The sequence below is a fragment of the Lycium ferocissimum genome, chromosome 6 (genome assembly GCF_029784015.1).
Source record: "Lycium ferocissimum isolate CSIRO_LF1 chromosome 6, AGI_CSIRO_Lferr_CH_V1, whole genome shotgun sequence".
Lineage (NCBI taxonomy): Eukaryota > Viridiplantae > Streptophyta > Magnoliopsida > Solanales > Solanaceae > Lycium > Lycium ferocissimum.
Window position 1 is genome coordinate 3,223,430 of NC_081347.1, and position 25,870 is coordinate 3,249,299.

Consider the following 25,870-nt stretch of genomic DNA (forward strand, 5'->3'; position numbering starts at 1 on the left):
AGGTATTGCTAATTTGTAAACAATTTCAACGTCTGTAAGAGTTTGAGTTGCAGACATGTGAAAATCGAATATAATAGGAGTCAATTCCTCAAATGGTCATTGAACTTATAAAAAAAGTCCTACTAAAGTAATTTTGATATTTTTTGGACAATAAGGTCATCAAACTATGTCCTTGTTTCCAATAAAGTAAAACAATCCATTTTTGGACATAATCCCCTTAACCCATTTTTAAATTACAAAATTCATTATCTAGGCACAATTTTCCAGTACTCCGAAATTCTTGTTCAAATAATATTTTCATAAATAATAAAAAATCAAAGTATTATTTCAAGTTATTAGAATAAAACAATATAAAAATTCAAACTTTAAGTATGCTATAAGATTTTCTGTGTTATCTCAACTTCTTTTGAACTATTTTAATATTTTTCTATTGCTCAAAGCAGGAAGTTAAACATTTTACTGAATGAAAGTGTTTGGACATAATTGAAACACATGAGACGTTATATAGATGCATGATGCATGTATAATATTTGGATAAATTTTCTCAAAGAAAAAATTGTGTTGGATAACTACTTCGTAAAAATGAAAACATTTTTACAATTAGTAGTATATATGCTTTCTAAAAATATAAAATATTTATATTAATTGTAATCCACTTATTTGTTGTAGTTAAATAAAATCAAAATATTACAAGTTCATCTCCCAAAAAATAAAAATAGTAAGCATTTTTTTTGATAATCAAAAACTTTATATATTAGGAAAAATTATTTATAATCAGTTAAAAAATCTATAATTAAGCGTCGTGCTTAATTCTACTATCATTCAACTATATCCTTTTATTTTCTACTTTAGACACCATTTTACAATATTCTAAAAAATTTGTTTGAATTAATATTTTTCACATTTTGAAAATAAAAAAAACTATTCAAATGGTTATATAATTTAAAAATAAGTCAAGGGGTCTTATGTCCAAAAATGGAATGTTTTACTTTTTTGAAAATATGGGCATAGTTTGATGACTTTATTGTCCAAAAAAATTCAAAAGTTACTTTAGTACGACTTTTCTACAAGTTCAATGACCATTTGAGGAATTGACTCATATAATAGCAAATCTGTACATGGCACAAGTATTGCTTTCCAAGAATAAAAATCAGAACCAGTTTCAGAAGCATGGAATCAAAAGCTACAAGTTAATGATCTCCCAACGAAACAAAGGAAATGTTGCAAATCATGTGAGGAAATGAATAATGTCAACTCTGCAACTATAACAACATTACAATCTAATCTAAAGGTTGAACCCATCAAATCAAAATCCTGAATCTGCCTCAGGGCATATTAATACCCTTCTATCTATTCCAAACTCGATTTTCTTGCACAAACAAGATGATAACATCTAAAAAGAAAAGATAATAAAAGGAGTTGCTACTGAGTTAACTGATCAAGCGATATAAAACTCTGTCGGAAAACACTACTTCACTTTTTTACTCAAGTTTGAAGTTCCAAACTTTGCATCATCCTTGATGAAACTCCACCAGATATAGGTCAGAGGGATTGTGGTCGCATGCCAAAGTGCATGGGCATCTACTAGTCCTTGATATGGAGGGAAGTCGTAGATCTCTAGGAGCATAGCGAGGCCACCTCCCACAACCACCGTCCATAACTTCCACCGAGAAGGATGACGGCTAATTCCAGCCCAGACTGCCCAAATTAGAAGTTGAGAAACAGCTATCACAACACAAACTTTCATGTTCCATCCTGAGAATTAATCACAGTAATTATCATCAGATATAATCGCTCAAAAAGTAAGTCACAAAAACGAATACTCTCTCCTTCCCAATTTATGTGAAGGTATTTGACTGAGCATGGATTTTAAGAATGAAAGGAAGAATTTTGAAATTTGTGGTCTAAAATAAACCATAGATATTTGTGTGGCTATAAATCATTTCATTAAAGGTAAAATTGGAATTTTAAAGCCAAATGGTTACTAAATATAAAAGGTGTCACTCTTTCTGGGACTGACTAAAAGGGAAAAGAGTGTCATAGAATTTGGGACAGGGGGAGTAGCTCCCTACACTTTCCAATCCTTTTCGAAACACAAATCATGCCAAACAACAATAGCTGAAGTAGAACTTATTGAGCCCATCATTTGCGCTCATAACAAATTAAAAGTCGCTTGTATTACTCAGTCGAGAGCCTTGAGCATTATATAAGGACCTTCTTGTAGGAGTACCCTACAACTAGCCGTAGAATTAGCACAACATGGGGATTTTTAGCAAGAATTATTGCAGTAAGATAACGGCTAGGAGGATTTTAAAAAGCATTATGGCATTACGATTTCCAAGGCTTAGCTCAGGGCCCCACTACTCGTCATATTTGTTTTGGCATTGCTACCGCACATGACTTCGAGAGTCAGTAATTCTGATCAACTTGTACACCAAACTCAATATTACATTCTTATCCTTTCTTACTAGAGTTAAAAACTATCTTGTGCTTGTTTTCCTAGAGAATACAACTCAACATCCTATTATCAAGGCATGCACATTTTTGTCGTAAATTTAAAAAGAGAGATAATGACATTACCATAGTCCATTTGATAGTTGTTCAGGTACAATATATGAGTGACTGTGAAGGCAAGCAATGGAGCGGCAACCAAAACTCTCGTCGCCTCATTCTTTACACTGAAACTTCTTAATACTGATAAAATCAGTGAAAATCCAAGTAACGCCACAGCAGATGAGTAGTCCAGCTTTTCTGTAAAATCCATGTCTCTGTAAAAAATAAATGAAAACAAGTTATTACAGTTCAATTGGTCTACTGAACTAATATTGCAAGAAAATAGATAAACTTCAAGCCGGATAAGGCAGGCACTGCCAACAAATCCCAACTACATACAATAAAAAAGTAAAGCCTCTACATTGGTAAAGTTAAGAAATCAAAATCAGCATTATCAAGACCAGAAAATGACAAAAATGGCACCTTATGTTTGATGATAGGTTCAAAATAGTCCCTCAAGTATACAATGTACAGTTTTAGTCCTTTAAGTTTGTCAAAAGTTAATACTTTTAGTCTGTCAAATATGTAACAATTTGTGTTCGTTAGATTTGATGGAAACAGTGGGAAAAAAGATTTACCCATAAACACCAAGAAAATCTCATCAAATCCTAAAATATGCAACACAAAAAACTATACTAGACACCAAAAAGATATTTAAAAAAGAAGCAGAAATTATACCTTAAAAAGCGGCACCAGACTCTAGAAATAAATTAAAAACTACAAAAATTGTACCTCCAAATGTGTGTTCCAGCTAATTTTTTTTCCCTTCATATTTCCTATAAAATCTAACCGACAAAGTTCGATAAATATTTGACGGAGATTAAAAGTGTTAACTTTTGACAAACTTAAAGGACCAAAACTGTTCAGTACATACTTAAGGGAACTTAAGGGACTATTTTAAACTTACCCTCAAACATAAGGGATCATTTTTGTCACTTTTCTCTTATCGAGACTGAGAAAGCATAAACTTACCGGCTGTGGAAGACGGCACTCCATAACCATGAGTTTATAGACAAGAACGCGTAAATGTGCCACAAACTACTGTAACTGTAGCAGGTCGTCTCATCAGAGTTTGATCGTAACTTGTAGTAAATAAGCATGAAAAAGGACAACCATCCATGGAGATGCATTGCAAGGTTAAGCGCAGAGAAAGCAACAGACACTGGCTCCTGAGAGATTAATACTCAAATATATGAATACATAAACGAGAGGACCTTTTTTGAGGCTGTTAGAACATAGGACAAGGCGTTTAATTAACATACCTGAAGCCCAAACACTCGTTTGAATGGCCATTTCCCATGATATTTCACAGGCCCAAATCCATGTGTCGCTCGTTCTTCTTCTCTTTGAAGCATGCAGTGATACTGGCAATCACTTATGCAATTCGCTTGTTTCAACCATAGGTATAGAGGCTCTTTTAAGTACCAGTTATCATCAGAAGAAGAATCATTTGAAGGAGTTTTACAATGCGGGAAGCATGTTTCTCCAGCACATCCGGTCTCTTTACACTGGCCAAAACAAGCCCTAAAACATAGAAACGATATTTCAAAAATATCATGTCTGATCGTTAAGTGCTAAGACTGCACAGAAAATTTATAAATTGCAAAGGCGACTTGTGTCAGAAAAAAAATAGTATGTTGGTGCCTTCTTGGATTAGCTTCACTAGAATAGCTTCTCACATGAAGCACAGGGGATACTTCACCAAAAGTCAAAAGCAGCTGGTATTTCAGTATTTTATGTTAGAAACTCCAATCACCATCCTACCCTTCCTAGTTTCTCTAAAATAGAAATCTATTCCATGATTAGAAACTGAAATTAGCATACGATTTTCTTCACAACCTTTACAAATTCGTTGCAACTTATATAACTATCAGTGGTTATCCATGTTATATCTCCATAAACTGGAAAGCTTGATCCAGCGTCCTTACTCTTTCTACCTTTTTTTTTTGGTAATAAATGTGAAATTTTACCATACTAAAAAAAGAGATCAATACACCTAAGAGAGCACTCGAAGTCTTAACCACCTTCTAGGAAGGGTGCCAAGAGGTAGTGAGCCTATAGAGAACTAAGTAAAAATTGAATCTATGAGAGAAACATATTTCCTACCTTTAACATGAAGAACCTGAAAGATTTCTGTCTAAGCTCTTCCTATTCTTTTTCCCATCCTTAACATGCTCCTCAATCTCCGAACCTCTCACTTCCGGCGGGGACAGTTTTCATTACTTCCACTTTTCAGGTCTACCTAACAACTGTTCGGGCTTGTTTTTCAGGTCTACCTAAGAACTATTTGGTGCCCCCCCGCCCGCCCCCAGCCCCTCCCCCCCCAAAAAAAAAAAAAAAAAAAAAAATCTACCCAACTGCCCCAAAGTTTTAAAGTTTGCATAATCGTGATTAGGTGCAAATGGGATAGTACTACTACCTCGATATTCTGAAAAGAAATGTGCTCATTGTAATAAGTGCATTTTCCTCCTCTCTGCTAAATAAGAGTAGTAATGTTTGCATAGTTGGACGACAGTAAATATTTCAATTTTTCAATAATTACCGAGGATTTTAAAAGGCACGTTCTATAGATCGATTGTGAGACAAATAATGTATTATAATTGTGAATGTTAGGACTTTACAGCCCACTATATTCATTAAATGTTATAGGAAAAATGGATACTAAGACTGATGTATAGCAATACAAGATTAAAAATGATCATATCTGACAGAAGTTATGAATAAAACTCATAGAGCGTGAAAGGAGAGAAGGTAGTCTGAGATGATTTGATTATTCCCACAGAATCGGTCCATAAGTGCAACACTATGGTGAATGAATGTGATAAAAGGGTCAAGACAAACTAAAAGTTACATAGAGTGAAACTATCTCAAGAGACCTACAATCTCTCAAAATCAATAGGGACTTGACTAAGAACAATAGCAAAAGGTCTCTATACAAGTTATACCAACTGGTTGGGATTAAATCTTAATAATTGTTGTTACACTTACATTACATCCGTCGTTTGCGATGAGTCATTTCTAATCAGAGACTTGTATGTCCATGTAGATATAAGTATGAGACTAGAGAACCCTTAGTTTTAGAGAACCCCTAATTTGCCCAAAGACAAATTATTTAGTATTGGAAAGAATAGACCTGAAAAACGGAATAGATCCATATGATTCACATAGGTGACCCCAACTAATAGTGGGACTGATGCATAGTTGATTGATATGATGAAACCTTAAATCATTCTAACTGGAAACCTACTCGCCCAATCTCCCTGAGTATATACTGATGTATATCATTCTTAAAGTCGCTAACCAGTTTCCTGCCTCTATGATGGGACAAATACCCATTAGATACCTCAACATTTTCTACATAATTCAATTTTGAGGGCCATTTAGTTTGAAAAATCAAATCTTTCCCGCAACGAACTATAGCTCAATAAGGCAACCAAGTCAATGTTACTGCACAGGAACTGGAACTTTCCAAAACTTCAAAAATAGAGGCAGATCTAGGATTTGAACATTATCGGTTCGACTTCAGGATTCTACCATGCGCATTTGATTTACTAGGTTCAAAATCTATAATATGTCCAAGGGTTCGAGCCAAAGCTACTAGGTATGGATGAACCCATAAGCTACACACTATAGATGCCGTTGCTGCAGATGGTGCTGATTTGTGCATATCTCTGCACTTTCTTAGGTGTTTTTTCTACAATAAGTTTACCTCACACTCAAGAAAAACATGTTACTGCACATATGACTTGTGATTGAGATAAGGAACATTCAACTCGATCTTCATTGCATCTGAACAACTATGCCCTAAACTACTAGATTACAAAAATAGAAAATTGAAAAGCTCTCACAAAATATTAAGCATAAGGTGTTACCTGTACAAAGGGTCAGCATCTCCAGCACTAGCATCAAATGCACCAACAAGACAAAATAAAACTACCAAGAAAGCGATCCAATAAACACCTGCCATCTGATATCACAAAATAGGCTAAAAATTAAATCTTTGATGTCACATATTAAAATATAGTCTAACAAATTCAGTAAACTGGTTTCTATCTCCAATACCCAGATACAAAAAGGTTCCAAATTTACAATCAAGATTTAATTTTTCAGTTAAAAATTTTTAAAAATGAAATCTTTGATGTCACATGTTATATATATATAGGCTAACAAATTCAGTAAACTGGTTTATCTCCAAAACCCACATACAAAAAGGTTCCAAATTTACAATCAAGATTTAATTTTTCAGTTTAAAATTTTTAAAAATGAAATCTTTGATGTCACAAATTATACATAGTCTTAACCATTTTAGTAAACTGGTTTCTATCTTGAAAACCTCAGATAGAAAAAGGCTCCAAATTTTCAAACAAGATTTTATTTTTCAGTTTAAATTGGTAAAAATGAAATCTTTGATATCAATTGTTAGCTATAGTCTAATCAATTTAGTAAATAGGTTTCTATCTGCAAAACCCAAATAGGAAAAAGCTCCAAATTTTGAATCAAGATTTGATTTTTACATTTGAAATTGAAATTTTGGAAGAAACTAAGAGGTTAAAAAGCAAATTACCTTGTTAGATTGACAGTTGAGTAGTCAATTATTGTATCAAATAGCAAATAGATATAACATTCTTCAATCCACCAGAAGCCTTTTCACATTCATGACAATTTGGAAAAATGGTTTGCCAATTTGTAATGAATAGAGGAGAGGAGAATCCAAAGCAGTGAAGGTTGGAAAGTAGGGAGAAAATAAAAAATAAAAATAAGAAAGGATTTAGTGTCAACTTAAAAAATAATTGTAAAAAACACACGTGAAATATGACTTTTTTTTATTTTTTTATTTTCTTACTTGAACTGTGAGGTGGTTACATTTACTACATGAATTATCACTAACTATTTATCAAGCTACATTTTGAAATTACTGAGTCAACTGCCATGTTGACGAAATTTTATTGCTAAATTAAGTTATCACGCGCCTTTTAACGATTGTATTCAAACACTTGTTTAGTCAACTTTGAGGTGTGTTTCGATAAAATAGTTGGTGATAGTTCAAATAGAAAACACAAACACCTGACAGTTCAGACAGAAAACTCGCAACTAAAAATAATACTTCAGGCGTGTTTTTGACTATTATATTATTTTAAAAAAAGAGCAACAACAACAAAGGTGTATTCCAATGGGGCAAAGTTTTTTTTTGTAGGAAAAATAGTACTACTTTTGATCCATTAATTATTGGTAAATTATGATTTTAATCTTTGTGATGTATAATATTAAGATATATTTAACCTTCAATCAATTAAAATATTTGTGTTTGATCCTTTTGTGAAGGAATTATTTTATATTTGGACTATTTTTGGAAATACATTACCCTCAAATATGAAGAGTACAAATTTAACACAACACATGATTAATTAAACAGTAGAACAATTAATAATTTTTAAACTTTTTGCATATTCATAAGAAAAGGAATTAAAAGTGCATATTTTAGCAATTGAGGTCATTATAAATATTCATAAGCTTCAAATTCAGAAACCGCTTCTACACGATAATATATTCATGTAGTGAAAACCTGTCAGAAATAGGGTCAGAGCAAGAATTTTAAATTTATGAATTTTGTATTCGAGAAAAGATAACTTATTAAATTCTCAATAAAATTATTTGTACATATTAGGTGAATTTCTTAACACAAGTACAAAGTTTTACAAAGCATAATCTTTACAAATATAAAGGAGCAGAGTTGGTAAATTCCTTGGAGATGTGATGGGTACATATAGTTTGTGGACAAAAGAGGAGCAGCACCAATAATAAGAACTTCATTTTCATCTATTCATACTGTATATTGAAATAGTTATTTGGTCCTTTACAATTTTTTTTTAGTTTTATGACCCTTTTATAAGAGATTTTTATTTTTTTACACATAAGAGATCTTAAAAAACATATAAGAGATCTGAAAAAAATCATTTTCTTTTATTCAAATTGTAAGAGACCAAGAGATCGTATTTCCTATATGTTGCAATTATTGACCAAGTAAATAACAACTACAGCAGTATTAAAAACTTAAAATTCCGGATCCCATTCTGCTTATGATTACCCCTACATTTGCAATTCAGAGAAACAATTTAATTTATTTAGTGGCTTAAGGACAAACAGGTCGATCGAACAAATATTGAAATAGATAATACTAACTCACTAAATGGAAAGCAATGTAAAATAATATACAAGTAATAATGAACGAGTAATCAAATAAAGCAAAGTAAGTTATCCTTATTGAGATGACTCTAGGGTTACAATGGCTGCGAGAGATTTAGAAATTGAGAACTAGAGAAAAATATGAACCGCAAGTGTTATAGCACTTAGTGATGAAAAAAAATCAGATGGGACACAATTGAGGGGAAGGGATACTTTTATAGCCTAACCCTACATAACATCACTCTGTATTGCACGCCTGACGCCCCACTTTGTTGAATGATATCTGCATGTCTCTCATGTTGTTGAAATTCTTCAGGAGAGAATCCTGGATTCTTCGGAGTTGATTACCATTGAGACTAATCTTGACTGATCATTTCTTTGATCATGGTCACATATCTTCTCTAGCAAGTTTGCATTATGGTTCCAGACCTTCAACGGATATAGCCAACCTACCCCAACAGGTCTATAGGTCGAGATCGTGGTCACCTTTACTGCGTCACGTCATGTTTGTTTCTTTAATGCGTCAATCTTCGATTAGCATAGTTGTCTAGTTTGATTTTTCCCATCATAATATTGTTGCCGTCCCAATTTGGATAAAGGAGGTGCGGTAGGTTAACCGTCAATATAAATAGAGTTAATTTGTAACGAATAAACTAAAATGAAGTGACGACTCAATCATGATATAGCATACCCCTCTTGCTTGAAAACGAGGCATAATTATTGTTATTGTGATGGTTATGCTATCAAGTCATACTAATTAAGTTTGGAGTATATATTTGATTCAATGGTGCATGTAGATACCTTCCTCAGCGAAATTCTTGGTGCAAATTGCAATAAGTTCAATTTTTTTATTTGGTATAAATATCAGGCCAAATACATAAGTAGATCCTTAAACTTGTCAAAATTTTTCATTTGGGCACTTTAACTAAGTCGTGTTCCAATTAGATAAAAATGTACCAATTAAACACAAAATCTTTGACATGTCACTCCTCTTAAGCGCGTGAACTGCTCCAAATACTATTATCCCCTTCTTCAAACAATTTATTGTTTCTTTTCTTTCTTGTTCATCTTCTCTACCATCACTCCCGTCGACATTTCTTTGTTTGGTTTTCTTACAGATTCATCTCATTTTCGAACAATAATTACTTCATCAATTTAACTTCAAAGATACAATTAATCCTAAGATTTCAAAACCAAATAAACTTCAGCCCAATTGGGCTAAGGATTCAAAATTGAGACAAACCCACCACTAGATTTCATCCAGATCGACATTACGTGGAGGTGAGAGAACAGGTGGCAGATTTTTATTTGTTTACTTTTACAGAAAGGAACCACTTGTGACCACGCGCGCTAGTTTTCTTATAGATGGTGTATTTTGTGTTTTATTGGTACACTTTTGCTCAAGTTGAAGTGCCTAATTAGAATAAGTGTTAGCTAAAGTGCCAAAATGGAAAATCTTGACAACTTTATTTGGCCTAAATAACATATACTGGTACATATTTATCCACCACCACCCTCTACAACTATTCCAAAAATAACCAGTGACCTTTCAGTATAATTAAATCATCATACCTTTTTTAATTTGACCCTATTTTAAGTAAAGAATAATATTTATTAAGACCGTAGTCATTTACAGTCTACTATATGGACCATCTATTGGAAAAAAGATGCTGTAACAAAAAGAAAGTAACTTGGTTCTCTCTTTTTTCCTCTCTCTCCCCCACAAGGTTTATGTACGTACAAGATACAGTAAAAAAAAAAGGTTCCAACTCAAGGCTCAAAGGACAAAACAAATATCAGCACAGACAGTAAAATTACAATAATGGAATAGATTCGATTCAATTAATAAGTTATTGCATTCTCATATTAAAAATATACTATAACAACCTTTAATTTCAAGCAAGTTAGAATCGATTATATGATCCTTCATTGACCATATCGCTCTTGTACTACAACTCATCTTAGACTCCGACGACAACAGAGAAGAGAAATACAAATTGCACGAAAAGTCCCTACTCAAGGCTCAAAGGAGAAACAAATATCAGAATAATAAAATTAATATCATAAAGTAGACTCGATTCAATAAATAAGTTATTATTATATTCTCATAAAAACAGATTACAACAACACCTCAATAAGAAGCAAGTTGGAGTCGGCTATATGAATCTTCACTAATCATATCACTCCAGTACTACAACTTAGACTCTGATAACAACCGAGTAGAGAAATACAAATTGCTTAAACATACATCAAAACTCCATAAAAAAAGAAATTAAGTTAATGCAATACAAAACACAATGACCATAGTCTTAATTTTTTTTCCATTAATTATTGGAAAAAATTAATTTCCCTAACTTAATATTTAAGGGCATTTGGGTTTTCCTTCTTGAGTCTTCCAGTTGTTGTAACAAGGGCATGTTTGTTTGTTGCCATAAACCCCAGCAGGAACACACAAGCATGTAGCACAACATTTTTGACAAAAGAACATACATGGCTTCTTGTGTGATGTTGCTGAGCATCGATAGGTACATCTTGGCTTGCAATCTGTTAACACATCACATCCAAAATAAATTAATAAAGAAAAAAGTTATACAAAAAAATATTAAGAGTCTTATTACTACGCGGTTAATTAACTAAACGTCACCATCACTATATCCAGATTCAAGATTTTAAGTAAATGGATGAGACCGTACATCAACTATTCAAACGTTAATTTCTTTTTATAGTTGTCAAAGTAGGGGCGGAGTCACATTAAACATTTCGAGTGCTCAAGAACCTATTAACCCCGACTTAAACTATAAATATTCAGTAAAAAGTATGAATAAGTTACATATAAAATTGGCTAGCACCTTTGCATAGAAAGATGGACCAAGACGTCATTTTATAAGGGGGAAAGGGGAATTAAGCTAGTGACATGGGGTTTGAACCCTTCACTTCAACAGTGGAAGGCAGAAACCACATCAGGTGAATTAGCCCTTAATCTCAATGTACGGGTTTCAAATCGATGTGAAGCGTTCTTCTAATAAATTTCTGATACTTCTTATTTTATCACTTGCTAAGTTCTTTTTATCCTTAGCACTCTATGTTAAAGTACGTGGAGTATTCATAACTTTAAAATCTTGGATCCGCTACTGATATTAATATAGTAACAAATTGTACTCCATCACAAGTAACAATATTTTCCTACACATTAAAGATCAAGAAAAGAAAAGGAAATTAGTGAAAGTGTATACATACCACTAGGGCGGAGCCTGTTGTAACCCTGCCAAAACAAAGAGAAATAGATACAAAATTAAAATGGTTTGTCAAACAAACTCTACATTCTTTTTTGTTCTTCTAATGATCACTTATACTGATATAAAAAACCCATATACCTCAACCACATTGGAAGAAATGAGCAATATCAAAAACATTGAGAGAAGCAACAAGATGCTAGCATTGTATCCACCTTTTGCCATTCTTCTTCTCTTCAAAAAAAGGAAACTAATTTGCTTTTAGTAGTGAAGAGAATAAGGAAGATCTAGTAAGTAAAATGAAGAGAAGAATTTGGAATGGTGGAAGTAGAAGAGTTAAGTGGGAATATTTATAGAGTGATTTTAATATGAAAAATTAACACCTTTAGTCCCTCAAATACGGATAAATTATTATTTTAGTCCTTATAATTTTATGTTCAGCACATTTAATTTAACCTTCATTTATTTAATAGGGGCAGCTTGATCCCTTCGATTGTGAATCTTTATAATTATAACAAATTATTAAGTGATAAACCATTCAATTATATCGATGTGTTTATGTTAAATTTATAATGTCGATTTGTATTTGAGGGTAATATAGTTCTAAAAAATAGTCTTAATATTACTTTTTTTTAATATAAAAAGGTCTTAAAAAAATACACATTTTAGTTAATTGAGTTTACAATTGTAATATATCAAAAGGTCCAAAAGTGTAACTGTATCTTATAATTTCGAGGAAGCAAAAGAAAAAGAAAACAAAAGTGGCGAATATTATGGCGTGAAAATAGGACCAATCCACAAGAAAAGTCCATTTAATTGATTGATAATTATGAAAAAGGATGAGCGGTGAAGGCGCCGTGTTTGCGGTGAATTATAATTTCTTATTTTCTTATTTTTTGGATTGATTTTTTGTCAACTTTTTATACTAGCATGTTAGTTGAGTCGTTTTCTTGGATCTTGAAATGTTAAGACAAAAAGAAGGCCCATTTCTTCTGTTGTTTCCTCTCATTTTTTTCTCAATACTGCCAAAATTGATGATATTTGTCCAAATTGATTGTCATTTACCTTTTCCGTTTATTTATTTTTATTTATTCGGTATCTGAATTACACTTGATTGATTAAGTCGAATTCATGTTGGTAAGTCTACTAAGAAAGTAAAGTACTGGGTTTTCATGGCTCGAACCCAAAATCTCGGCTTAAAGACGGGAAAAATCCTAACTACTTAACTACAACCTTCGATGGTAATATAACTAGTTTATATTAATTTGTCTTTCAAAAAGAAGAATTCCCAACTAAGGAATTATATTAATTTTTCTAAGGTGGCATAAAAATCTAACACTATATTACACCCTTTGATGGGTAATGGACTAGTTTTACCACTCAGAGTTCAAGTAAGGTTTTACTCACAAAGTTCTTTTTTTTTTTTTTTTTTTTTTTTTTTTTTTTTGTGGTATAACAATATTATGGGTTGTCTGCGTAATTAAAGTTGCATATGCATGAAATATAACTGTCAAAAAGAAAAAGGTAAAATGAAATTATCGTGTAAATAAGTTAATATTATATCGGAAGAAAGATAGATCAGTTTTATATTTTTGTTGACCTTTAAATATTCATCACATGCCGGGATTATATGGACAATGAAAGAAAAAAAAATCCTAATGCTCACATGAGGTAACATGGCACTTAGGCATAGATCTTTCTTATTTCTCTTCTAACAGTAATATAATAATTTATTATCACCGACCATCGAATATTGTGATAGGATGGATAAAATCTCTTCATATTTAATTACATATCTCGTATTTGAACTAAGAAAATGAAAAAAGTCTTCATAGGAAGCGTTTTCTTCTTTAATAAATCTATGCGATGCGAATCTTAATTAGTTGAGACCTCAAAGCGGATACTAAGACACTTAACGGAAAAGGAAAAAAAAAAAAAATACTGCCACCGACTAATAATACAAGTAGAAGTCGATAACGTGCAATGGAACCTTATAACTACATGCACTGTACGGACGTCATGCCTTATGACAATTTGGTTTGTATGATATATCATGTACAAAAGGAAACTCCATGTTGATGCATTTATTGCAATTTGCAAGATCTTAGATCATTTTAACACTTAAACTTTTTATTTTCCAAAGTGGAGTATAGTAGCAGATTTAGGAACGGGTTTTACAGATTCAACTTAATTCATTATATTTTGTTTGGTTAATAAAGGTAAACGTAGTTAAACTTTTAATCATTGGTTCTTGTTTCACTCTTTGCTTTGATAGGCGGTTATAACAACTTGCACATGGATGATAATTTCATAGGAGGTCAACCTACAGCGTCTAAAATCCCTGAGCTTCACCATCCGCTTCTTAATGACAACATTCGTCGGGTGGAGCTTGCTAGTCGATTAAGGACACTATTATTTCCCGTAGCTTATACATAACGAAAAATAAAATATATGTATTGAGTCAATAAGATCTTATTATAATCCTCGAAATGCCATAACTTTTACTTTCAAATCATGAATGTCTACACTTAAAAAAAAAAAAAAACAATATTTTTCCCCTTTCAAAATGTAATGCGGTGCATTCGCTCGAGATATGTATATATATATATATATATATATATATATATATATACACACACAACATTTTTTTAAAAAGTATATACATATAATAAAATCTTACTCATTCTTAATTCATTGATTCTAATCTCAGGTATAACTCTTATAATTGGGGTACTTCAAGCAATGCGAACTTAAATTTTAAGTCCAAGTATAAGACATTTTCTTCTACATACGTCCAATGGTAAATAATTTCCTTAATGTAATATACATTCTTAATTTTTCATGATGTCATATATGGAATTCCACCATATAGAAAATGAAGAGTAAAACTTCAAGGTTGATACCTGTTGAATTCCCCCCCAAAAAAATATAATAAGCTGATGTGTGAAATTAAAGTGCATGAGGTCGTTGTGGGTCCATAGTAGAGTAAAAGCACCGACAAATAGTTCAGTGTAAATAGATTAGTTAAGATGCTTAAATATTGAAGTTAGTTAAAACGAATTCTGAAGCAAGATGATAACTTTATGTAACAACCCAATTCACTAGTAAAATTATATTCCCTGAGTCTCAATTTATATGAGGGTATTTGATTGGATACGAAATTTAAGAAAAAAAAACTTTTTAATATTCTGGTCTAAAACAAGTCAAAGAAATTTTTGTGGCTAGAAATTATTTCATTAAGAGTAAAATTGAATTTTTAGAGTTAAATTATTGCTAAATATAAAAAGTGTCATTCTTTTTAAATTTGACTAAAAAGGAAAAAGTGTCATACAAATTGAGACGAACAGAGTACATATTTTGGGTTTAGGTATGTACGGTTTTAAATTGGGTTATTGGTATCTAAAGCTTATTTGTCTTATATAGCTCAGCGTCTCCGATGAATTTTGTCCCATCATTATATTAAATACGTGGGATACGCCTAAACTTAGTAAAAAGCTAAGGACACCATCTGTCACACATATCAATAATATTGTATGTTTTAACCTAAATTTACACAACTTCAAAACGCGTTACTACAATCTAAAGGCTTGTTTCATTAATTAGATACCCAATATTTCTATTGTCGTATTTTGTTAATGTGGAATATACTACGCTTTAGCTCGATGAAACATTTTACTTTTGCTTTTCTCAAGGTCCTAATGCAAAGAGTTTAGGATTCGGGAGAGAATTTCTATCGTATTGATGGAAGGTTAATCAGATCATTATCACATTGTTGCTACAGAAGCATGTGGCCTTCTAATTTCCATCAAAAAATTTAAGCTGTAAGAGAAAGTACGCCTTTAATTATAACTTAATTATATATTTAACATGCCTCTTTACGTGTGGACTTGATACTTTTTTCAGGATCATGCACGTGATTTTTTTTCTTTTGATATGTTATGGATGTAGTGGGATTTTAACTTATATATGATACTCCAATATCAGACTAAAGTGAGTGATAATCTCATATAAAAGCTAATTAGTTATTAGAGAGGAGCACCCTTTTATTGCTATGTAATTATATCTTCAACAAATTTATATAATTTTTTCTAAACTTGTTCGAGTAAAGAGATTAAGTAAAAGGTGGAGATTATTAAGCTTGGACTCGTGTCATTTTAGAATCTGTAAAATCATAGCTAGCAATCATTGTGAAGTGTATATGGTACCGTCAGAAGCAATTTAGCAAAAAGCGTCAGTCATATATCTTGTTAATCAAGGTAGTGAAATTGAGTAACATGCTTAACATTACCATCTTTGTTTGGAAAACATAAGGGATTATTGAGGGGGGTAATTTTTGGCGTGTGTGGTGGTAAAAAAATACTTTTCAGAAAATGCCTTTCGAAAAATGTTTCTCACTAGAAATTACGCTTCACTATTCGATGTTGTCATCAGAGAAAATATAAGGAAGAGATTAGTGAAAAGTTTTTAGAAGAAATATGTTTTGGTGTTTGGTGCAGTGTCAGAAAATAACTTATTTTCGGGAGATAATTTCTTCATACCAAACTTATAGAGTTTTAATTATTATTTTTTTTCAAACCAAACGTATAGAGTTTTAATCTTTTTTTCTTCTTTGAAAGGGCAGATGTAGTATATAAGTTGCACCCTCTGGGTCAACTTATAAATTTGTAAATTTATCTCAAGTTAATATCTATTGGCACAAAAAATTGATAAATATTAGTAAAATTGTAAATTCGTCTTATTTCTACTTCTCCCTTATTCTATCCTTGGAACCAGTGAGGTTTCTAGTAAAAATTATTATTAGTGTAAATTAATCATACTTAGGTTTAGTAAAAAGAATTGTTCGAAATGAAATGAATTTGAGTGATGGGTATCCAAAACTTCAATAAAAGACACTCTTTTTCCTCAACTTTTAACATGACCTTACTAACATAAAAACATTGTTTTTTCTGTGTATGCGAGAGAAAAAGAGAAAACACAAAAAATATAAGAGTTAAAATCGGAAGAACGCCTCTTAATCATCCATTGGGAAGAAAAATAAGCAAGGATTACTGAGTAAAATAAAAGAAAAATTCTTGACCACAATAAGAGTACAATTAAACAAAACCTAACAAAAATAACTCTCAAATTACTATTATATATATACGACATCCTTTCAAGAAATAGGTAGGCTCCCAGCTTTCCTAGCTATATCACAAAGAAGATGTTCTCTAGTTTTGATTTTTAATCTATTAGGAGAGGGCTCTTTTCATCCTTCATTCGAAATTAATTAACAAGTGTTGGATTAGAATTTTTACCTTGTTATTGATAACTTTCAATTATTTCATTAAAACACTGATCAAACAATCTTAACCAGCTGCCATAGCAGCTGATTACTAAGCTAATCGAATCAAAATAGTAAGTATGTGAAGAACAGTTGGAAGGAGAAGGTGTGAGAGGAGAGAGGGAGAGAGGATGTTATTGAGATGATTAGAAGGAAAAATGAGAAGTGTTGTCTTTAATACAATTGTGCAACTGCTTATATAATGCAGTGCACTTGATCAAAATATCTATAACTAACTATGCTTCCACTAACTAATGTACGGTGTGCACGACTCACAAATCCTTGACAAAGCATCATCGATCATCCATGCTCATACATGATCATACTCAACCATGATGATGCTCAACATCCCCCCTCAAGCTAGGAGCTACAAAGATGTTTGTAAGTCCTAGCTTGGACAGCAGATAAACATGTTGGGGTGCCAATAATCCTTTAGTGAAAATGTCAGCTGGCTAGTCCGTAGAGGCCAAGTGGATGGTCTGAATGAGCCCAATTTGAATCTTTTCTCTAATAAAGTGGCAGTCAATGTCTATATGCTTTGTACGTTCATGGAATACCGGATTTGCAGCTATTTGCAAAGTTGACTTGCTATCACAAGACACACTAACTGGTAACTGGCTAATGATGCCCAATTCTTTGAATAGACCATTAAGCGTATAACTTCTGCTACCACAGATGCAAGACTTATATATTCTGCCTCAGCAGAACTCCTGGAAATTGTTGCTTGTTTCTTGGATTTCCAAGAGATAAGAGAATCACCAAGCTTCACTAAATAACCACTGATTGACCTTCTAGTGGATGGACAAGATGCCCAATCCGCATCACAAAAGGCTTGCAACTGATTAGATGCAGCAGATGACATTAACACTCCCATTCCTGGTGCCTGTTTAATATATCTGACAACTCTAATAGCTGCTTCCATGTGAGATTGTTTGGGAGAATGCATAAATTGACTAAGATTCTGAACTGCAAATGAGATATCAGGTCTAGTGACAGTTAGCTGCAACAGCCTCCCAACAAGTCTCTGATAAACTCCAGGATCATTCAACAATATGTCCTCCTGCACCTTTGAATTCTCATCTTTCACACTTAGAAGCTGATCAAGAGCTATTGAAGTGAGCTTCTGATTAGCTTCAACTGGTGTGCCAACTGGTTTGGCTCCTGCCAAGCCCATGTCTGAAATAAGTTCAAGTGCATACTTCCTCTAGTGCATTAGAATACCTTTGTCACTTTTGGCAAACTCAATTCCTGAAAAAAAATCTAAGATCACCTTAGTCCTTGATCTTGAATTTAGTCTTCGCATATTGATTTGGTTTCCTGTATAAGATCAATATCATCTCCAGTGATTAACAAATCATCAACATAGTTCAGTACAAAAACTTTCTTTCCATCAGAGTGTTTGATGAACAATGAGTAGTCTAGATAGCTTTGAGTGAAACCAAACTCCACCAAGGCTGAGGTTAACTTGATATTCCATTGCCTGAAGGCCTGCTTAAATCCATATAATGACTTAAGTAGCCTGCAAGCTGGTTGTACATCTGTTTTGACCTGAGTATTAAAACCTTGTGGCAGCTGCATGTACACTTTTTCATTTAAATCTCCTTGAAGAAAAGCATTATACACATCCATCTGATGTATATGCCATTTGTGTGCAGCAGCCAATGCTATGACTGATCTTACTGTCACCATTTTTACTACTGGTGAAAAGGTTTCTTGGTAGTCAAGTCCCTCCTTTTGACTGTATCCTTTTGCCACAAGTCTTGCTTTGTACCTCTCAACCGTGCCATCTGCTTTGTACTTGATCTTATAAACCCACCTACAACCAATTGCTTTCTTTCCTTTAGGCAGTGAAACCACCTTCCATGTCTTGTTGTCTTCAAGTGCTTTGATCTCAGCCTGCATGGCCTCTATCCAAAGAGGATCCTTAGCTGCTTCTGCATAAGAGTTAGGTTCAGAAGTTGCTGAGCAAGTAGAGATAAAGCACTGATATGGGACAGAAAAATTGTCATAGTAGACTGCATTTGTTATGGGATATTGGCATCCATCATGACTCTGCATACTCCTTTTTGTATCTGTAACTATGAAATCTTTATGCCAAATAAGTGGTCTTGTACTTCTTTGTGATCTCGTGGTGTCATTGCCCTGAGTTGTATTGATGGATGGTGCTGATGCATCAATAATCTCCATGCTAGTATGATTCTCAGGTGGAGCTTCAATATTCGGTGCAATAATAGATGGACCAGATAGGTCATCATCCTCCATAAAAATGGCTGAATCATGCAATGGTTGAGATGTATGCAATACTACTGATTGTTGAAAAAGGAAAACATTTTCAGTAAAAGTGACATCTCTACTGATAAAGAATTTGTTGTTTTCCATGTCCAGCAACCTATAGCCCTTTACGGTGAGTACCATATCCCATCATGACTGCTTTAATTGCTCTTGGTTTAAATTTGTCTTGTTTGACTAAGTTGGTGGCATAACATAAACAACCAATGACTCTCATATGTTGTAAGTCTGGTACCCTACCATATACTAGTTCATAGGTGATTTCTTATTGAGAACTATGGATGGTATTCTGTTAATGATGTATACTGCAGATTCAACACAGATACCCCAGAATTTAGATGGCGTAGCAACCTTGAAATCTAATGGCCCTAGCAGTTTCTAGTATATGTCTATGCTTCCTTTCCACCACCCCATTTTGCTGGGGGGTGTATGGACAGGAACTTTGGTGTACAATCCCTCTAGACTTGAAAAAATCAGCACAATGATAGTTAAAAAACTCTGAGCCATTATCAGATCTAAACATTTGTATGCTCTTATTGAATTGAGTTTGAACCATAGCAATAAAGTTTTTAAGTAAGAAAACAACTTCAGACTTGACTCTCATTAGGAAAACCCATGTCCATCTAGAGTGATCATCTACTAAAGTGAGAAAGTATTGCATCCCATCATGTGTAATAGCCTTGTAAGGTCCCCATGCATCTATATGAACTAATTGAAACAAGTCACTGCTTCTAGAAGTACTTATTGGAAAAGGTACTCTAGTCTGTCTAGCTAGCGGACAAATGCTACAGTTATTAATGTCAAAACACTTATCATGTTGGAAGACTGGGATTCTCCTCAGAACTGCCATAGGAACATGTCCTATTCTTTTATGCCATGTTCTTTGCATCCACATTCTTGTGTACAGTAAAAGAAGATTTGGCTACAATATTTCTTTGTCCAGGCTGAGAATACATCACATATAGTCCTTCTTGTTCCTTACCAATCTCCCTCACCTTGCCAGTGAAGAGATCCTGAAACAAGCAAAAATTAGGAAAAAACATGGCACAACATTGTAGTTCTTTTGTCAATTTTGAAACAGATAGGAGGTTAAACTTGAATGCTGGCACACATAGCACATTACTAATAGTATCACCTCCTGTCAGCTGACAATCCCCTATATGAGAAATGTTAGCTGCTTCTCCTGTTGGTAACTGTACTTTGCCAGTATCTGCAACTGGTGTCTCATTCTTCAGCATGCCTTTGTCACCAATCATGTGATTAGTGGCTCATGTGTCTATGATCCACTTAATCCACTTAAGGTAATCATTATTATTACATAGTGAATTACCTGTAAAATTAGCAGCATATGTTGCATTACCTGCTAGATTAGCACATACATCATTGGTAGTGCACCTATTCAGCATTTGCAAAGTTGATTGTACTGCTCTTGAGTGAAAACTGGTGTTGAAGTAGATTCCAGTGTCCTCCCATGAGTGTATCCTGCATTTTGTCCTGCAAGTGGATGTGTAACCACATTTGCCTTCTTCTTGCCTTTAAAATTTTCAGGATAGCCAATCAACTTATAGCAATTCTCTCTAAGGTGTCCCTTTTGAAAACAGAAATCACACTTCATTAGTTTGTAATAGTTTGTTCTTGTGTGGCCTTTCATGTTACAAAAATCACAATAAGAGGAAGAGTAGTTTCTCCTCTGGTATGTTTGTCCTGAGCTTGAAGCTCCTAAACTTGACCCTGAGCCCTTAGAAGTGTATAAGGCAGTGAGGTCAAGCTTGTTAGTCACCACACAGTTGCTTCCAACCAGTAATTTTTGACTCTCATCCTGTACTATCATAGCATAAGCCTGGTTCACATTAGGCTCAGGATTCATCATTAATATTTGTGATCTAGCATGGGCATATCCATCATTAAGCCCCATTAAGAATTGGAACAACTTTTGCCTCTCCATGTATTCAATAAAATCCTTAGACTCTTCACAGTTGCAAGAAGGTATAGGAGCAATTGAATAATGTTCATCCCATAGATCCTTTAGCCTAGAGTAGTAAACTGACACAGAAGACACACCTTGCATAACTGTTGCAATCTCTTTGTGCAAATGATATGCCCTTGAGGTATTCACCTTATCAAACCTCTCCTTCAAGTCCTTCCATACTAGGTATGCATCAGATCTGTATAGTATTCCACTAAGCAAACCTGTCTGCACATTCTTCATCAGCCATGAAACTACTATAGCATTACATGTTTCCCACCTTTTCTGCATATCACCTTGGTAGCTACCTTTCGTAACAGATCCATCAATAAAACCTAGTTTATTCCTTCCTAGGAGTGCAAGTTTCATTGCTCGACTTCACAACATATAGTTATCCATTCCACTTAGTTGAATTTCTATCATTAATGAACCAGGTGCATCTGAAGGATGCAAATAAAGTGGATGATTATAGTCAACTACTGTGCTATCAGAGGTTATACTTGCAGTGTTCTCCATAGTTTTAGTTGAATGCTATCAGTTGATCTTAATATGTCAAGCGTGATTTAAAAAACAACAATCAACCACCACAAATGCAGCAATAAGCTTCAGTAAGATGCACTTACAGTCAGAAGCAAAACAACTCAAAACTGGATCAAATGCCAAACAAAAAAAACTTTGATGAATCTCTCGATTCCTTTTTCCTTTCTTTGCGAAAAGGATCCCTAGATTCATTCAATCCTGCTCTGATACCATGATAACTTTCAATTATTTCATTAAAACACTGTTCAAACAATCTTAACCAGCTACCATAGCAGCTGATTACTAAGTTAATCGAATCAAAACAGTAAGTATGTGAAGAACAGTTGGAAGGAGAAGGTGTGAGAGGAGAGAGGGAGAGAAGATGTTATTGAGATGATTAGAAGGAAAAATGAGAAGTGTTGTCTTTAATACAATTGTGCAACTGCTTATATAATGCAGTGCACTTGATCAAAATATCTATAACTAACTAACTAACTATGCTTCCACTAACTAATGTACAGCTGTGCACAGCTCACAAATCAGCCAGCTCAGCATCATCGATCATCCATGCTCATACATGATCATACTCAACCATGATCATGCTCAACAGTTATCAAAAAGAAAATTGGATAAAGCAAAATATATCCTTAGAGGAGCACAAACTTAGGCCCCGTTTGGACATGGTTTGAAACCATGTTTGGACATGCAATTTGGATATTTTAAGTTGTATTTTCTCTTATAGACATAAAACCCCACAAATTGTGAAAAACTATCAAAACATTCTCAATTCTTATACAGTCTTACCAAGTGAGCAAATCATATTCATAACAAAATTAGTACACTACTAGAAGGCCTTTCTAAAAAATACAACATCAATTAATCAAACTTTAGTCTAATAAAAATAAAATTTAACATGAATAGTAATGTAACCACTCTTGAATATAATCCTCCCACATAAATTAAAGGTTGGTAGACATAAATAAAGGTTGGTGGAAGTTAATGAGATTATTAAATGATTGAGGGGGGTAATTGTTAAAAATATCTACCAACCTATCGATCTTTTTTTATAAAATACAAACTTATGGGTCAAATTTTATATTTAAAAAAGTTGAAACCATGGTTTCAAACCCCAAATCATGTCTTTTTGGATGATTTGGAGTTTGAAACCATGAGTGAAAACGCATGTCCAAACGCTCATTTGGGGTCATGGTTTCAAACCATGATTTGAAAATGCATGGCCAAACGCCTACTTAGTCAAGAAATAACGAAAGGCCAAAAAAGAATGAAAAAATATTTAAAAATGGAAAAAACAGTTGGAATCCTCATTGCTAGTGCTATTTGCTTGTTCTCCCTATTAGGACTTACACAAGCCTCTGCAGAATCTGAAAAACCTCTTTTTTTTGTTGAAGGAATGTCGTTCAATAATCAAAACCAACCTTAGTGTGCCCATAGCAGGTATATTTAAAATTTTAAATGTTTCCTTACTCTATTTGCATTTTGTTATTTTCAAAAACTGAAAACTCGTTGAGCTGAGTTATATATAATAATGTCCTTCACTTGAATTTTCCTTTTTTAAAATACGATGTAATTCATAATGATTGATCCATTTATTTCTCTTTTTATTAAATATTAACACCCCTTACCAAAAACTCATGCAGGTGCTGGTGTGCGAGTTCAGTGCATAAATCCTAAAACTCATTGGTTCACCTTCGATATGCTCAATACGACCAACTCCGACGGATCTTATCGTGTACGGGTAGACAGGATGAAAAACTATAGTGTATTTTCAAAGTTAAAATTATTTTATCATGTATATATAGTAGATGTTGAACACCCTGATTTCTTCGTGTATTTACCTTTTAGAATTTTTGAACCCCTAGATGAAAATCCTGGCTCCGCCACTGCGGGTAGAAGGAGATCACAAGAACGAAATAAGCAGTGTCTTATTGAATTATAGTCCTGTGGAAGATTACAATGAGACTCCATGTGCAAACCTTGACTTAGAAACAATTATTGTTACTGTCACTAAGGACAACAATAACTACAAAAATGGAAACTTACGCAGAGTTGATGTTTCTATTTTTTCGTCAAAAAAGTCTCACCGAAGTGTAAACGAGAATTTGAAAATATGCAACATATCCCTAAACTTAAAACATCAGGTGTGGAACATTCCTGGACATATAATTTGATCTTTTAAATTTGTCAAATATTAGACGAAGATCGGAAATTTCACTTTTGGCAAATTTAAAAGATTAAAACTGCTCAAGGAACTATTTTTGTCATTTTCTCTCATATTTATATTTAATATGCTCATTTTTATGCTCTTTAATTTGTGTTAATTTTGCCATTGATATTGGGCGCCATTGATATTGGGCTTTGAGGCAGAGGCGGATCTAGGATTTGAAGGCGGCGGGTGCCACAATTTTTTCAATGTGCATCTTATTAGGAACGTGTACTGAGATCGGGTCCATCTCTTTTTAGTTTATTCGAGTCAACTTAATAGTTTTTTTTTTATTTGCAAATATGAAATTACATCTCAAAAATCAAGAAACGAACATAATTAGCATCTTAAACAAGGAATTGCACCCATTAACAACAGAATTAAAATCAACATTTTCACCAAGGGACTTGCATCTCTTATGTATATTAAAAAATGAATTTGAACAAGTAAAATAACATCTTCAATAAGGGAATTATACCAATCAAAATAAGGAAAAAAAAAAAAAACTCTTCAATAGGTAAATACACCCCATAAGTAAATTGAATTAGATAAACTACAAGTTCTCAAAAATAAATCATAAATTTCATATTTTTTCTAAGCAGTGCTTACGAAATTTCCATCACAATTTAAGTAGCAAAGTGATTTAAATTGAATTTACCAATTATAGAATAGCATAAATTTTTATAATACACTCCCTCCGTCCATTTTATTTGTCTATTAGACTAAAAATATATGTCCACTTTTACTTGTAAGTTATATAGTTTGAAAAATCAAGACATAATTTACCATTTTATACCTATTTTACCCTTATTATTAAGTATTCCAATTCATTTCTCATTTTATTTATTGCTTATTAAGAGTGTCCTAAGTCATATATAGACAAGTAAACATGGACGGAGGGAGTAATAAACAATAGAAATAATAATTAAAAAAAAAATTGAATTTTGATCTCAATCCAAAATTCCATTGAGACCCAAGTTTTTCAATTTAAATACTCACAGATTTAGATTAAGACAAATGCTTAATTTAAGGGATTTTGAAGTTTTTATTTGTGTGTTCTCGGTAGATATAACAGATAAAATAATAAAAAAGAGGAAAGACAATATAAATAATAAAGATAAATAGAAAATTAGGAGAGCCGAAAAGGGAATTACTGGTACAAAGGAAGTAAAAAGCACAAAGAAAAACGGGAGTCAAAAAATGTTTAAGATAGATTCAAACTTGTGTCTACCAGCCGTGGCACCTTTGTCTAATTTAATACTGAGGGTGGCAGGATCAAATAATTAACCTAATTTAAGCAAATTACAACATAAGTATATAAAAAAATTATTAATTTAGGGGGTGCCATGGCACCCCACCCCCAAAGGGTGGATCCGCCCTTGAGGGTTTTGTAAACTTAATACATTTAAAGGTTATTTGTAGCACAGGTTTTCAATCAACCTATTTTGTCAAGGCTCAAGTGTATGTAATATGTTTTTTCCGAAGGAATAATAAAGCACCTCATTTTGGTTGCCGTACTTGTATTCTTTATGCTTCTTTGATTTTGTAATTTTCTCCCAACTTTTTAATTATCCAATATTTTGTCC

At 33.1% G+C, this 25,870-nt stretch overlaps 3 protein-coding genes across 3 annotated transcripts; all 3 read right to left on the reverse strand.

Annotated features, from left to right (window-relative positions):
• Positions 1-1,437: 1,437 nt before the first annotated feature.
• LOC132058935 (uncharacterized) lies at positions 1,438-7,300 on the reverse strand. The gene is made up of 6 exons (XM_059451367.1): positions 7,118-7,300; positions 6,426-6,520; positions 3,816-4,077; positions 3,526-3,722; positions 2,581-2,768; positions 1,438-1,755 (listed from the first exon to the last, which is right to left on the reverse strand). Exons 2-6 carry the CDS (start codon positions 6,518-6,520, stop codon positions 1,469-1,471), a joined length of 1,029 nt encoding a protein of 342 aa, XP_059307350.1. The 5' UTR covers positions 7,118-7,300; the 3' UTR covers positions 1,438-1,468.
• A 3,514-nt stretch (positions 7,301-10,814) lies between these two features.
• Positions 10,815-12,268, reverse strand: LOC132058936 (protein RSI-1). Its single transcript, XM_059451368.1, has 3 exons — positions 12,111-12,268; positions 11,974-11,998; positions 10,815-11,280 (listed from the first exon to the last, which is right to left on the reverse strand). The coding sequence occupies exons 1-3, from the start codon at positions 12,192-12,194 to the stop codon at positions 11,099-11,101; spliced, it is 291 nt and encodes a 96-aa protein (XP_059307351.1). The 5' UTR covers positions 12,195-12,268; the 3' UTR covers positions 10,815-11,098.
• Positions 12,269-20,977: 8,709 nt separating this feature from the next.
• Positions 20,978-21,913, reverse strand: LOC132060493 (uncharacterized). Its single transcript, XM_059453518.1, has one exon. The coding sequence runs from the start codon at positions 21,911-21,913 to the stop codon at positions 20,978-20,980; it is 936 nt and encodes a 311-aa protein (XP_059309501.1).
• Positions 21,914-25,870: the final 3,957 nt, after the last annotated feature.